A 15,039-nucleotide genomic window follows, 5' to 3' on the forward strand; every position below is an offset into this window, starting at 1 on the left:
AATGATCTTATCACTGAGTCATTGCAAAAAACGCTCTGTCTCTCCCTGTCTCATATATGGACACACACAAGCTCACAGACGAAACAGATGGATATACACACACACGCACACACACACACACACACACACAATGACAGTAAGCAGCTGAATGATAGAAATTGCTGGCGTCAAATGAGGGATAAAAGTCTACTGAAGTTTCCTTTTTAGAGCAGTACTGTGCGCTGTGGTTTAAAGGGAACATTAACTGATTGAAAGATAAAAGAGGCCAGGGTAAAGGTATGTATGGACCACACCCGGCTGCTGCCTTTTAGTTCTAAACCTTGAGTAAAGAGTTGGCTCTAAGAAGAACCCGGAGCGCATTTGTTGTGGAGAAAACATCACAGGCTACTTAATAAAAGACTCACAACAGATTCAAAGGAGACAGAAAATGTTCTAAGAGCCAGCCTCTTCATTGACTACAACATGATGTTCACCTTGATGTGAACAAGCCAACTGTATCGCCACAGGAGCATCGAACAAAGTGGCAAACAAAGTCTGAGACCAAAGCAATTTGCAGATCTTTTTGTTACTCGTGGGAACTGCATAAGAGTTCCAGCTCTGGGCTCCACTAGGAGCGCTGGTTTGGTGTGGTGTGGTGTGGTGTGGGGGGCAGGGGAGTTGAGACCACACACATGCGTGCTCTCACACAAACACGACACGCAGCATGTCTGTAAGGAAACTAACCTAGCTCCGCTCATGTCGCCAGGCGCACAATCAGTGGTGCCTCCCGTCACGATTCACCTTGAAAACAATGACTAAAAAAAAGGGCCACCTCACAGTCGGCCCCCTCGCAATGTTTTCATTGAACTTCCGTCAAAAACACCGCTTAGCTTTTATGATGTTTCTTCACAGTTTGGAATTTCAATCACAAAATGATGTGGAATAAAAGGAAGAAAAGAATTACTGCAGTTTGAAACGTGCATATTGACTTTGCAGACTTCCTCAACAGACCAAGACCAACCATTGATTGTAGCCTGTCACTTCTTAGTAGATGACTTACTTTCAAACTTTCACTCAATTTAAATGATCAATAAATAAAACCCTGGTTGCTGTAAAAGTCTTGCACAAACTCTTTCATCACTCATTATTGAGGGCTAGTGAGACACGAAAAGCAACCTTCGCGATTCAAAACACATCCTACAAGAACAATAGAGCCCAGACCTCCAACAAAGCTGGTCCTAATTTGGAGCATCAAATTATCACAGATTTTCCAGAATATTCCGGATGCTTTTAATTTCATTTTGACGTTTCACCATTTTCAACAGGTATGAAGCATTTCAAATTGAATACACCTTCGTTGTACCTAAATTTGAAACAGCACACTGCACTTATCTACGTTAGAACACCTAAAACTTCATTTTTATTTTTTTTTCTGTTCAGGCATGCAAGTAAATAATTATAGTTTAACATCTTAATCATTAAGAAATAATAATCACTAAATAATCTATATATTTTTTATAAAACAGATTTTTTGAAAATTAATGGAAAACAACAATAATTATATTTTAGCATTGAAAAACATAATTTTGGTTAAAGTGCTGGTAAATTAACCATTACAGAAACCTACAAATGTGTTGTGGCTTTAACCTTACGTTCGGTCTCATAAAAGTGTAAAGTATTGTATATGTCAATGTCGTGGTAATAAAATATATATTTGGTAATTCGAGGTCCTGCGGAGGAGCCGGGTTTCTAGTTGAGCTGAAAAAGTTTGGGAAATCTTGCTATGTACTTACAACATTTGGCAGAGCCCACATTTGTACTTTACCGTGACACTACAAGACATAGCTATCTGGTCCTAATCCCCATAAAACCAGCGAGCTACAGTATGCACGGGTCTCTCAACGACTTGAGGATCTCTAACGGCCCGGCAACAGGCAGCCTCCGACATTAGTGACAACAAAGCAAGACAGCGGCGGGGACATCAGCTGTACATCGGACATGTCCGGGACGCCGTGACAACACTACGCATACTTCATAGGTGCCCGTTCATCTTTCAGCAGCGTCCACAACTGAGTCCAGACAGGCGTGATCGGGTGGGTTTGTGGGCTTTTTTTTCTAATACTACACGGACCTCTCCAGCCGACCTCAGCACTTAAACAAATAAAGCTCCAGTTTCATCATCTAGAGGGGGCTGTTTCCTGGCCAAGCGCAACCCTAAGCTACCCCTTTCCACATATACGCACACAAATTCTACACCTAAACCAGATCACAACCGCCAGGCTCCCCCACCCCCAAAATACTAGTCTCTTTCCACTGCTCAACTGCCGAGAGGAATGGAGGGATTTGAGGGAAGAAAGAGGGGGATGGGTGCTTGGAGAGGCAAAGGGGATTGGGTGTATGCGTGGGGATCTTATTGCAACTTCATCCCAGTGAAATATTGGGCTGTGGTGAAGAGAGGAAAAGAGAGATGGGGAAAGGGGGAGTGGAAGGCTACTTTTGCTGCATCAGGGTAGTGAGAGACCCCAGACCCCCACAAAGTCCCCCAAGCCTCGCTGACAATAGACGCTTTATGCTGCAGTCTTTAGGGTTATCTTAACAGCCTCGGAAAATAAGTTGGAAGGCACAACATTGCAACGTTGCCATAACTTATCACTCCATGAAGATGTTGCGCAGGGGGGGGGGGGGGGGGGCAGGCTTGCATTTGCACATACACGTCTCACACAAAAACACTCTTCCGTGAATGCTTCCCAACTTGTTTACATGAGAGGTATACGCAAACAAATACAAGTTCACAGCCATGACGGGACTGGACAAACATGAATATTTGCAATTAAAACTAACGCAATGCACCCCACCTGTGTGGTCGGTTGGCGTGATGATAGTGGGCGGAGTTTCAGTGTCAGACAGTGTAGAGTCTGAAAAATTTAAAAAAAAAAAAAAAAAGGGAAAGCATATTAGAAACTTGTGAAACTGTCTGGATGAATAGAATCATTTTCCCATCAATTTCATATGGATGAAACAATTATGGCGACATATCTTTGGCATTGGTATACCAAATGTGATAGAAGAGAACCTGTAAGTATACCTAAGGCTGCACAAGTGGAAATTTGGCCAAAGTTTTCGAGAAAAATTCACCCCTCAAGTCACTGAAAACTTTGAACAACTTTGCATGCCGTTAGATAGCGCGAAACATCATATCAGCAACCTCAAAGGATTAACTTACACACTTGCGACACTTATTTCCCAAAAAACGAATACGCTCAAGAAGATTTTTTTTTTTTTTTTTTGGAATAAACACAGGAAGTTCCATGAAGTAAGTACACTTGCTGTACATTTAAAGCGTCACTATACAGGAAGTGTTCTTACTTGCAGACAAGACTGTTTATGTTACTAGTATTGACAAGGGTTAACTGAGAATGTTAACCAATTAGATGCACATTATAATTTCTTTCAATTTGTGCGTCAGTTCCATTACAATGTACTGATAGCAGAGCTTAAGTGTTTGCCTGTGTAGCTAAAAATGATTCCATGCAGGTGACAGTTTGACTCTAAAAGCTTATTTCAGTTTCCATGACTTGTATCCATTCAACCATTTACTCATCAGAGGTTTTGGTTCACACAACCAGAAAATCAGCTGTTTGTTGTTTTGAATCTGTCCATTTTCTATGCTGCTTATCCTGGAGTTGTGGAGAGCTATCCCACCGGACTCGTGTTGCAAGGCGGCCTACGCCCTGGTGTGGTCGCCAGTCAATAACAGGACGAACGACCATTCACACTTGCATTGACACTGAGTGGAAACTGAACTTGCTGCCTGCGTGAAAGTCAGGTGAGTGAACCACTACACCATCAATTAAACCTTCCATGATTACACACATGGCAAATGTGTTTACAAATATGAACAACTCAGAGGTTGCTCAGTTTACTGGAGGTTCTATTATTATTATTGCAAAAGGACTAGACAGTACCTGAATACTACCTGGACTGTAGTTTTATATCCTCTATAAACACTCCATGGAAAAACATGTGAATAAGCATCAGATACATCTTTTTAACCTGTAATTGAACTTCCAAGCCACAATGTTAACCTCAGAAGACAATGTGTCAGGCTGCTCTGGCTGAAAGATGACGACGCCTGTCCTTGACTGCTTTGTCGTGTGTCTGCTGCCAAACTCACCCAGTGGCTTGTGTTCATCCGAATGGGACACCGAGTATGGGGGAGGAGGTGACTCTGGAACAAAACGAACCAACATTTAGAAACATGATAATAATGTAACAGTGTTTTGCTGCATGGAGCAGTCAAGGTTCTGATTATCATACACATGTATGTTATTCGAACAATATCTGAGACCCGCTGCACAGCAGACAGCAGGAACTCCTGCATTGGCAGGCTCTGTCCCCTCAGAACACAACGGACATGGCGTGCGCGGCCTCTTTAAGAGCGCAGGCAGTAATTGCCGAGTCCTCTGTAAGATACTCAGCTAGTCGGTCTGGCGCCAGCTCTATGCAAACTGTATATTAAGGGCACTCCTTCACCTAAATAACAAGAAGAGGACCTCCTTGTCAGAGGGAGATAGAAAGGGGAAAAAAACAGAACCTCGTTGCAACATGACTGCGGACTTCAGTCGGATCATGTTGCCAGGAGTTTATTTTTTTTTGTTGTTGCTCAAATTTAAACAGTCTGTAACAGTTGTGTTTGCTTCTCGGGAGGATTAAACGAGTTATAAAACTGCCATAAAAGGGTTGGCTGTGGTTGCTTGTTTGGTGTCACTTCTATGGTTGGTGGTGCATTTTGACCCTCAGTCTTAAGACTTAAAACAAAACAGAACTGTGGTTCTTTAACAAAACGCACCAATAACTGCACCGTAGACTTCCTCCGTTAGTATATGGCACAGGTGTCAAACCCAAGGCCCGCGGGCCAGATCCAGCCTGCTGCTTCATTTCATGTGGCCCGCGAAAGCAAATCATGTGCCTCGATTTCCTGTTTCTTGCTAAAAGAAAACTGAATTGCAAATTGTCTTCACTTTTAATAACATTCCAAGCATTTTTGTTACCATTCACCCTTTTAAACTAGACTGAAAAATAGTTGAACGTAGAGCTTTTTACTGGTTTCTGATTTAAAAACGAGTTAGCCATCATGTTTTTGTGTGTATATAATAATAATATGAGGCGATCATACATTTACCGTACATAACTACATACATAACTACGACATGGTTTTCAACAAAAATGAGTTTGAAACCCTGTATGTTTGAGCCTTTCTTTGATATATTTTTGATGACCAGATTTCGGCCCATGTACAACCCCAATTCCAATGAAGTTGGGACGTTGTGTCAAACATAAATAAAAACAGAATACAATGATTTGCAAATCATGTTCAACCTATATTTAATTGAATACACTACAAAGACAAGATATTTAATGGTCAAACTGATACACTTTATTGTTTCTAGCAAATAATCATTAACTTAGAATTTTATGGCTGCAACACGTTCTAAAAAAGCTGGGACAGGGTCATGTTTACCACTGTGTTACATCACCTTTTCTTTTAACGACGTTCAATAAATGTTTGGGAACTGAGGAGACTAATTGTTGAAGCTTTGTGGGTGGAATTCTTTCCCGTTCTTGCTTGATGTACAGCTTCAGCTGTTCAACAGTCTGGGGTCTCCGTTGTCGTATTTTACTCTTCATAATGCGCCACACATTTTCAACGGGTGACAGGTCTTGACTGTAGGCAGGCCAGTCCAGTACCCACACTCTTTTACTACGAAGCCACGCTGTTTTAAAACGTGCAGAATGTGGTTTGGCATTGTCTTGCTAAAATAAGCAGGGGCGTCCATGAAAAAGACTTTACTTGGATGGCAGCATATGTTTCTGCAACACCTGTATGTACCTTTCAGCATTAATGGTGCCTTCACAGATGTGTAAGTTACCCATGCCATGCACTAACACAACCGCATACCATCACAGATGCTGGCTTTTGAACTTTGCGTCCATAACAGTCCGGATGTTTTGTTTTCCTCTTTGGCCCGGAAGACATGACGTCCACAATTTCCAAAAACAATTTGATATGTGGACTCGTCGAACCACAGAACACTTTCCCACTTTGCATCAGTTCATCTTAGATGACCACGGGCCCAGAGAAGCCGGCGGCGTTTCTGGGTGTTGTTGATAAATGGCTATTGCTTTGCATAGTAGAGTTTCAAGTTGCACTTACGGATGTAGCGCCAAACTGTGTTTACTGACATTGATTTTCTGTAGTGTTCCTGAGCCCATGTGGCGATATCCTTTTCACATTGATGTCGGTTTTTGATGTTGTGCCGCCTGAGGGATCGAAGGTCACGGGCATTCAATGTGGGTTTTCGGCCTTGCCGCTTACATGCAGTGATTTCTCCAGATTCAGAATCAGAATCATCTTTATTTGCCAAGTATGTCCAAAAAACACACAAGGAATTTGTCTCCGGTAGTTGGAGCCGCTCTAGTACGACAACAGACAGTCAATTGACAGAGAACACTTTTGAGACATAAAGACATTGACACAAAAAAAATACAAAATAAAAACAGTCACTGAGCAGTAAACCTCTGAACCTTTTGATGACATTATGGACCGCAGATGATGAAATCCCTAAATTCCTTGCAATCGTACATTGAGGAACATTGTCCTTAAACTGTTCGACTATTTTCGCACGCACTTGTTCACAAAGAGGTGAACCTCGCCCCATCTTTGCTTGTGAATGACTGAGCAATTCAGGGAAGCTCCTTTTATATCCAGTCATGGCACCCACCTGTTCCCAATTAGCCTGTTCACCTGTGGGATGCATTCCTCAACTTTTGTAGTCTTTTTTGCCACCTGTCCCAGCTTTTTTGGAACGTGTTGCAGCCATAAAATTCTAAGTTAATGGTTATTTGCTCAAAACAATCAAGTTTATCAGTTTCAACATTAAAGATCTTGTCTTTGTAGTGCATTCAGTTAAATATAGGTCGAACATGATTTGCAAATCATTGTAATCTGTTTTTATTTATGTTTAACGCAACGTCCCAACTTCATTGGAATTGGGGTTGTACTAGTATGCTTTTTGTCCTCGCTAGTAAGACAATTCAGGGCACTAGTAGAACAATGACGGGACACTAGTAGAACAAGCGTGTCTTACTAGCAGCTATTAGCTACTGTTTTTTTTCACTACTATTTCTGTACACTAGTTAGTAGTAGGTTACAGGAGGCGTGAGACCTAGTTGGGCCTATAGTAGTGCAGCCGTGTACTATGAAGTTTATTTGCGTACTAGTAGGTCAAAAGTGAGACTAATATATGGGCCAAAACTGGGTATCAAGTCAAATAAATTCGGAAGCAGCTTTTGAGTGTTACGTCTTATGTCAAACGTTGATGGCATACGTCATTGCTATTAGCTGTGGGGCTCAAAGGTCACCAAACGGGGTCCCAGAAGGCACAGTGGGAAGTCCTAACCCTAGCCAATGGTTTCATATCAGACAGGTAGCTCACCTGGCCCACACAAGCGGCTGTAGTGGTAGGGGTTGCAGCACACCTTTCCCCCGTCCAAACTTTGGCAGTGGTGCAGCACTTTGAGGCGGGCCGAGGGCGGCAGGTCGCTCCATCGGTATACCCGACCCAGTAGGTACTGAGGCGAGACGTGATGAGCCCCGAAGCGCAACTCAGTGGCGGGCACCATGACGCACTGGCTCGCCACCACTCCTTTGGACTCCACAGCCTTCAGCAACGGATCCAGACTTGGTTCCGGCAGTCTTTTGAGAAAAGCGTAGGCAGTATTCACGAGGTCACACTCGCAGGGGCTGGCGTCGTCTTTGTGGGGGCTCCGGGGTCTGAGATCCCACTCCCCAAACAGACAACACGTCACCGTCCTGTCCGCCTCCTGTCTGCGGCCCGAGGCACCCCGGTCGTCGTCAGCCCGATCCCCTTCATCCCCCGCGGGGTCCCACCCGGCGCGTGCCGCCGGCCCCTGTTTCTTTTGGCGCAACCCGGAGCCACACGGACATCCTCCCTCAGCTCGGCCGCTTCCATCGCTCTGGGTGAGCGCACGGCTTCTCCACAGTCGCCGTACGAGCCCGGAGCGTCTCGGCCGGAACATACGACAACCTAGACGGTCCCGGATGCGTGGCGTCGGTCCCGTCCGGCTCCCGGGGGGTTCCGCATGGGGTTTTTTCGACTCGGCGCCCGAGACGTGCGGACGGTGCACGGCGCGCGCAACATGAGCGTTCACTTCGACATCATAGCTCCGCGGGAATCACGCACACGTTGGACGTTCAGAGACAAAACTCAATCAAAGTTCAATTTATTCAACGCCACAGTCCTCGAACCATAATTCCAGGAGCACTATCAATTGCCAGCAACATGTGCGGGGCGACATCCAAGAGGCTGACAGGAGTTTGCCTCCCGCTTTGGAAACGCCACCATCCTCATCAACGAAAATGGACACTCCGACAAAATCCGGAGAGAAGGCATCACACCGGAGCAGCTTCCGTTCTTCGAAACACAGTTGGAATCGCTCCTCTCCACCTCGCCCGCTGCGAGCAAGTCCTCCTCCAGCACACGCTCACTCAAAACACACGCATGCAATGCGGACACGAAGCGTCACGTCAGCCATTGGAACAACAGGCTTATTCCGCTTGTACTTTCAAAATAAAAGCGATTTATGGTTTGAGGTTGATTTTTGATCATTCATTGTTTACTTTCCCTTCGATGGATTTGGATAATAAGAGGTATTATGAATTAAAAATAAAAACATTACACCACAAAGAGAAGAGGCAGTGGTCGATTTACAAAACATTCAAAGAGCAAGAACAAATCAAATCTCGTAGACCCGAGGTACCTGAAACAAGGTGACAAAAATAGTTTCAAAACAAATATAAAGTTGAACAATTAGTTGCAAAAACTATGTAGATATGTGCAAAAGGTTTAGGTAAAAAAAAAAAAAAAAAAAATGGGGGGGGGGAATAAATGATGATAAAGGGCTGTAATTACTCAATTCTATCAAGAATTGAAATTTTTAAAAAAACAAATACAAGGAGTTATTTCTCAATCAATATTTGTACGAGCAACACTTCTTGGCCATCAATTGAAAACCAGTAACAACGGCGGTAACTGAGCGTGCAACTATTTCACTGTGTCGCCGTCCTCATCGAAACGTCGTACGTGTCGTTACCGAGGACCCAGTGTATATACACTGTACGTTTATCTCTTGAGTTAGCTTGTTGACAAAACACCTACTTGTAAGTAATACTTTTATTTTGACGTATCTTGGACTTTCTCTCCCCTTCACTCTCTCTCTCTCTCTCTCTCTTTCTCTCTCTCTGTCTCTCTCTCTCTCTCTCGGCCCCAGAGAGAAAGTTGTGGACCCATTGGTTGATTCCCGTCATCATGTGACAGTCTAGACACTTTGGCGGCGTGGAGACGCGCTGATTGGTGGTATAAACGGTTCCAAGTTTCTCAACTCTTAAAAAGTCTTACTATCTTGCTTTGCTTCACTGGGAGATAACATCGTGGTAATCGCAGGAACCAATGCAACTAACAGAAAGGGGGGGGGGGGGGGGGGAGAATCAAGATTTACTTTGGCACTGTTATTCAGAGAATGAAATGTGATGATCTCCCACCCAAAAAAAATGACGATACAGCGCTCTAATTACACGATTGTATCAACAATTGAAATCAGAAATGACAAAACAAACAAGGAGTTATTGCCCGATTGGCCCACCTCCAGAGCTGGCAAAAGTACTCACACTCTCGACTTCAAGGCACAGTCTGCCTAATCCAGGCTAGAAACTGTAAGGCCGTGCTGACCCCGGACCCCAGAACTGCGAGGCAGACGCTCTAACCAGTCGACCGCCGTACCGCTCAATGAAATTCTTACTTTGCTAATCTCCCTCCACTTATACAAAGAATATTAAATCATTGAAATCATGAAAGCTGAAGACCCAAAATAAGTAGATCATGTGAAAAGATGCAGGCATTCTACTTGAAGTATTGCAAGTTGCAGAGGTGTTGCACAGTGTAAACATTGAAGAGAGCAAGATTACAAATGAAAAAAAAAAAACAACAACAACAACAACATGGCACCGTCTGGCTCACAGACTGTGATGTCGTTCAGTGTGGGTAGAAGCTGTTTTTTAGTTTCATTAGTCTGGCTGCCCCGCGACCCTAGTGAGGAGAAGCGGTACAAAAAAATGTGAAAAGTGATGGATGTTCTGGCTGCCACACTCATCGCCCAGATGGAAGAAGTTGGGAAAGTGTGTTTTGGATGAGTGCTGTCTCTGATAATGTTCTGCGCCCTCTTTGTGGCAAGGCTGTCATAATTGTGGTGTCGTGGTGTGCAGTAATGTCAGTTGTATACAATTCCCATTTTGATTATTTGACAATTAAAAAAACTGCACAAAATAGGTTCCCTCTTTCATTCAAGGTCCCATGCCAATCGAAATCCTTTTTTTTTTTTTTTTTTTGTATGTATAACATAGGTCAAAATGATTCTGTGGCATGGTTTAAGTTGGACATCTATGCGCTTTGTCGAATGAATGCAAAAGTCAATAAACGGCGTAAGGCTTGCAAAATGGGTGGATTTGAATGTCGATTGGTTAATTAATATTCAAGTACCTGCCCTCTTCGTGGTTGGTACCCACCCACTCACCTCAGCTGAACGGCAACACAGCATTTCCAGTTTTTAAGCGAGTGACTCTCAGCCTTGCAAATACAGTCTATAAGTACACATATGTTGTGTTTGACAACAATACTTGCACATATTTATATTTGTCAACGTAAGTATGGATGAAATAGCAAAGCTTGCGTTCGTTGTCACCAGCGATGAACGTCGCGGCACGTTCACTTCAGATGAATGGGGGTGGATGACGAGCGTAACTTAAAACTATCCACTTCTCTTAAAATTTTCCCCCACGGTTCCTTTGACCTCATGTTCCCTATTAGTGGGGCGACAATCCAACGAACGCTTGGTGCGTTCTGCTTCACAATGATAGTAAGACCCGCGAAGTCGCTGTGAACGTTTGGCCACCACAAGTGACAAGACGCTGTGACGTCGCCAAGGACTAATCAGAGCAAAGCTGATTTCCATATTTAAATTCGGAATAAGAGCGATCATGTCAGAGCAAAACGTTTTTACGTTTTTTTTTGTTTGTTTTTTGTTTTTTTAAATGAGAAATACGGCCGTTTCATTGTCCAAGCATGAAAGACCAACTAGAGTAGCGTGAAAAAGGGCATTCTGGGGGTTTCCAACCCAAATGACCTTGCCTAAAAAAAAAAAACTAAAAAAAAAAAAAACAAAACTAAACAAAAAAATGCTAAAGTAGCTAACGATGACAACTGAAGAAAATACGCTGTACCTGCATGAATTTTTGAGCACCAGAAGCTGGTGGATTTTAGGCTGGCAAAAGACACAACTCGCTTGCCACAAATCATTCTTTGAGCCGCCAACATCAAACAATTTATATCCAATCAGAGTTGATACTGTGTGAGTGTGGTTTTTTTTTATCCTTGTTACCTGAGCATTGACTGTAGAATGTAATTGCAGGTTTAAATGCAAAAATGTTCCACTGTATTTGCATGTAGAGAGCATGTTGCATTACGGCGCTATATCAAAGGGAATATTATTAGTAAACATTGTCTTGGATAGATTGGGGCCTAAACCGAGGAGTTACGGGCATCCCCGTGTGGCATCATGCCAGCCGTCCCTCTGTCTCGCCACGTCTGCTCCACGTATTTTTAGCTGAATGTTATTGGTCACCAAGCTCGTCATATGGCAGTGGCATGCTGGATCGTGTGTGCCCTGACGCCAGCAGACTCCAACTCTGCCTGAAGACGTGGGAGTCGTGTTGCGGTGACTGACGGACCGTATCATTGAAGGAACAGGCGAGGGGAGTAGTGGGCTTTACTGGGCGCCTGTCCAAAATGTGTTTCCTTCTTTAACTCAATCATATGTAGAGAGAGAGAGAGCGAGAGTGCTAAGAAAAAGCTGCTTGGGAGATCGCTCTTCAAGTATCTCCAGTATCCAGAGGTTTTGGGATTTTGCACATTTCATGTACATTTGCCTTTCTACGCTACCACAAAAGATTTGAAAGACAACAATCAACATGTGATTGAAGTGTAGACTTCAAAGTCTAGGGAAAAAAAAGTATGATATTCTTCAATGGTCAAGTGTGGGCCTGGTGACAATCCACCGGAGCATGTTTTTAACTTCATGAAGACAGACGTGAAGGCAGTGAGACTCACGAACAAGATCCATTGTGCTGTGATTATCCAAATAATAAAGAAAGTTGTGTCGTTTTTCTCGTATCTCCCACCAATGTAATTCTTGTAATGCAATAAAACTGTCATTACCATTAACAGTGCAGCTCATCTGCCATATATTATGGCTGAGCGACATGCTTTATGTCCACTTTGAGTGAACCGACCCTTTAACAGGAACGTTGTCATTCCAGTCGCCCAACAAAAACATTGTTGCGTGCGTGCTAGTGATAAGGTGTGTGTGTGTGTGTGTGTGTGTTTTGAGTGTGGGAAGAGATGGGTGGAGTGCATGGAGGCTAGCACGAGAGTAGACAGCGTGTCCAGCAGCAAACCGCCTCTCAAAATAAACGCCGTCCTTGCGTCTCCATGTCTGTCCGGGGGCAGACCTGCAGGCTCCTCAGCGCCCCAGCAGCAGCAGCGAGGAGTCTGGGGCCACAGGAACAGCACGTCATCACCTTCAGCACTCCTCTAATGGCCCTCTTCAAGACCAGAGACATGGCAGACTGTGTGTTGCCCCACCAAGGCGGCGGTTGACCCACACACGCACACACACACGCATGCATACATACATAAACATGCACGCACAAATACTCCCAGCCTCTTAGAGGCCTGACTGGAAAGACTCAAAGGCCCTCTTATGAAAACAAGGAGGGGTGCTGGAGATAATGTCTTGCTAGACCTCTGGACCCACCCCAGTCTGCCCCTCTCCAACGGTTTGTAACAATGGACAACTAAATATGAATGGAGTTAGAAGTAGTTCTTTGAACATAACCTGTGGTGGTTGGTCATTGGTCACTGACTTCGCTTCTGGCCTAAACACTATCAGAAGCACTGACCTACATTTGCAACCTCAATTCTAATATTTGTTCCATGACATTTCATGACTAAAACCTTTCCCCAACAGTCTATTCTCTTCATTGTGTCATTTTTCTTTTGGCTGCTCTGCCTCCAGTACTGTATGTGAATATTACATTTTTTCGTCCAATCAGATTTCAGCCTCCTTGTGCTGCCCTGTCAATCTAATCTGCCTAAGGCCCTTTGCCATCAGAAGTGCCGGCCAATGCAATTTGAAATAAAGCAATGGAACTGTTTCAAACGCTTCCTCCAAAACTCGGTCCAGCCAATTTTGACTGGCAAAACACGTTTGTAGCGATCTACACTAATGAATACATTTAATGATCAGCATCTCTGGTAGGTATCATGTATTTCATTGAAATGTTTCTGTAGTCAACGCGGCAGACTAGCGCTTAGCATAACAGAAAACGAAGACACACGATAAGGATAATGTTAAAGTGTTCTCTCATTTTCGGAGACCGGAGCACACACACAATCATTTATTCAAGTGGCTCAAAAACAATACACAAGCGAAATGTGCAGCAGGTAGCGGTTCGCTTGTCTGTCTAAAGTTCTGGGTTCAAATCCCACACAGGACCTCCCGTGCTTGTGTGGCTTTTTGTATGGATTCCCTGGTTTCCTCTCATATTACAAGAACGATTGCCCGGCGATCAGTTGAGGGTGATGGACTCGGCTCAACCGTGAACCTAACTTGATAATGGAATGCAATGCAGAAAGATTTCCACTAAATCAAATTGAACCAACCGTCAGAGAAAGGAAGGCATTTGCTGAGGCGTTTGTATGTCAACGTTTGCTTACGGGGTGTTTTTGTCGCCCCCGTGTGGCTAAACGGTCACAAATACGAAAACGCTGTGCAGTCACACTGCCAGAGAGCTTTTCATGAACACCATATTTATTCTTGTGATTGTAGCTGTCAGTAGTCTACGACTGCATTGCATTATGATGATATTAAGGGAGTCTAAATGTTATAAAACATTAGAAATACATCATGCAATGCAGTTCAACACCACTACACATTTGTGAGTTCACATTGCATGTTTTCCAGCCTAGCGCATGCTTACATATTGTGGATTCTATTGATTGATTGACGTTCCCCTGCAGAATAGGCTAGCAGGTCAAGAAGGCAGAAGATGTCAGGAGGCCTCGAACCAAAGCGCTTTTCTTGTCAACAGGCCTGAGTCGAGCACACGCCCATCCTCGTCCGCCGGACTTGTGGCACCAGAGAGGGTGTAATCTAGACTCGCTCTGTCCTCTCACTCCCAGTTCAACTCTAATGCTCCACAAAGCCTTTGAAAGTGCACTCAGACACCCTTTCAATGAATTTCCAAGCAAAAAATTTTTTGAAGGCCACATATTTATTTTTCTTCCTCCCTCTTTGTGGACCTGACTCTCACGCTCACCACTGGAGCGAGGCGAGACGCTGGCTGCGCCAGTTAGCTCATTAACCACTCCTCTCTTCTCCCACTCCTCACTGGAAAACAGAGACACACATTAATGGAAAGCACTTTATGACAAAACACATTCCTTGCTTGGAAAATAACCATGGATGTAGACTGTATTTGTTTAATAGTGCAAGGTGGATGTGGAATACAGCATATGTCATGGTGGAAAAGGACGATGGGCCTAATGTGATTCTGATGTGAGACAATAGGTGACAACATGTCTGATGATGATGATGCTGGTGGACTCAAAGGATGTTTGCTGTTTAAAAGGCATACATCCTGATGAGAATTCTTAAACATGTTGGCGTTTTAGTGTGTAATGAAGCCCAAGCAAACCATTTTTTGGGGTCATACAACTCAGATTCATAATTACCACGGCACATGCATAGTGCAATGCATATAGTATATTGACTTACTACGATTAATTAATTACTAAGTGCTTACATATGTAGGCCCTTGAGGAGGTGGTATTATTCAAGGGTGATTGAAAATGAACTCCCTATTTG

General features: G+C 43.8%; 1 protein-coding gene across 2 annotated transcripts in view; it reads right to left on the bottom strand.

Moving 5' to 3' along the window:
• LOC133399166 (mothers against decapentaplegic homolog 6-like) overlaps positions 1–8,569 on the bottom strand; it is a 32,316-nt gene extending 23,747 nt beyond the window's left edge. Inside the window, exons 1-3 of one of the 2 annotated variants that reach the window (XM_061670451.1) lie at positions 7,476–8,569; positions 4,154–4,207; positions 2,835–2,894 (exon numbers count right to left, since the gene is read on the bottom strand). In XM_061670451.1, the coding sequence (XP_061526435.1) occupies positions 2,835–2,894; positions 4,154–4,207; positions 7,476–8,079 (718 nt within the window). In that variant the 5' untranslated portion in view covers positions 8,080–8,569. The remainder of the gene's footprint in view (positions 1–2,834; positions 2,895–4,153; positions 4,208–7,475) is intronic. The other variant, XM_061670453.1, reaches the window with a different exon arrangement.
• Positions 8,570–15,039: the final 6,470 nt, after the last annotated feature.

Source organism: Phycodurus eques, chromosome 2 (assembly GCF_024500275.1).
Source record: "Phycodurus eques isolate BA_2022a chromosome 2, UOR_Pequ_1.1, whole genome shotgun sequence".
Classification (NCBI taxonomy): domain Eukaryota; kingdom Metazoa; phylum Chordata; class Actinopteri; order Syngnathiformes; family Syngnathidae; genus Phycodurus; species Phycodurus eques.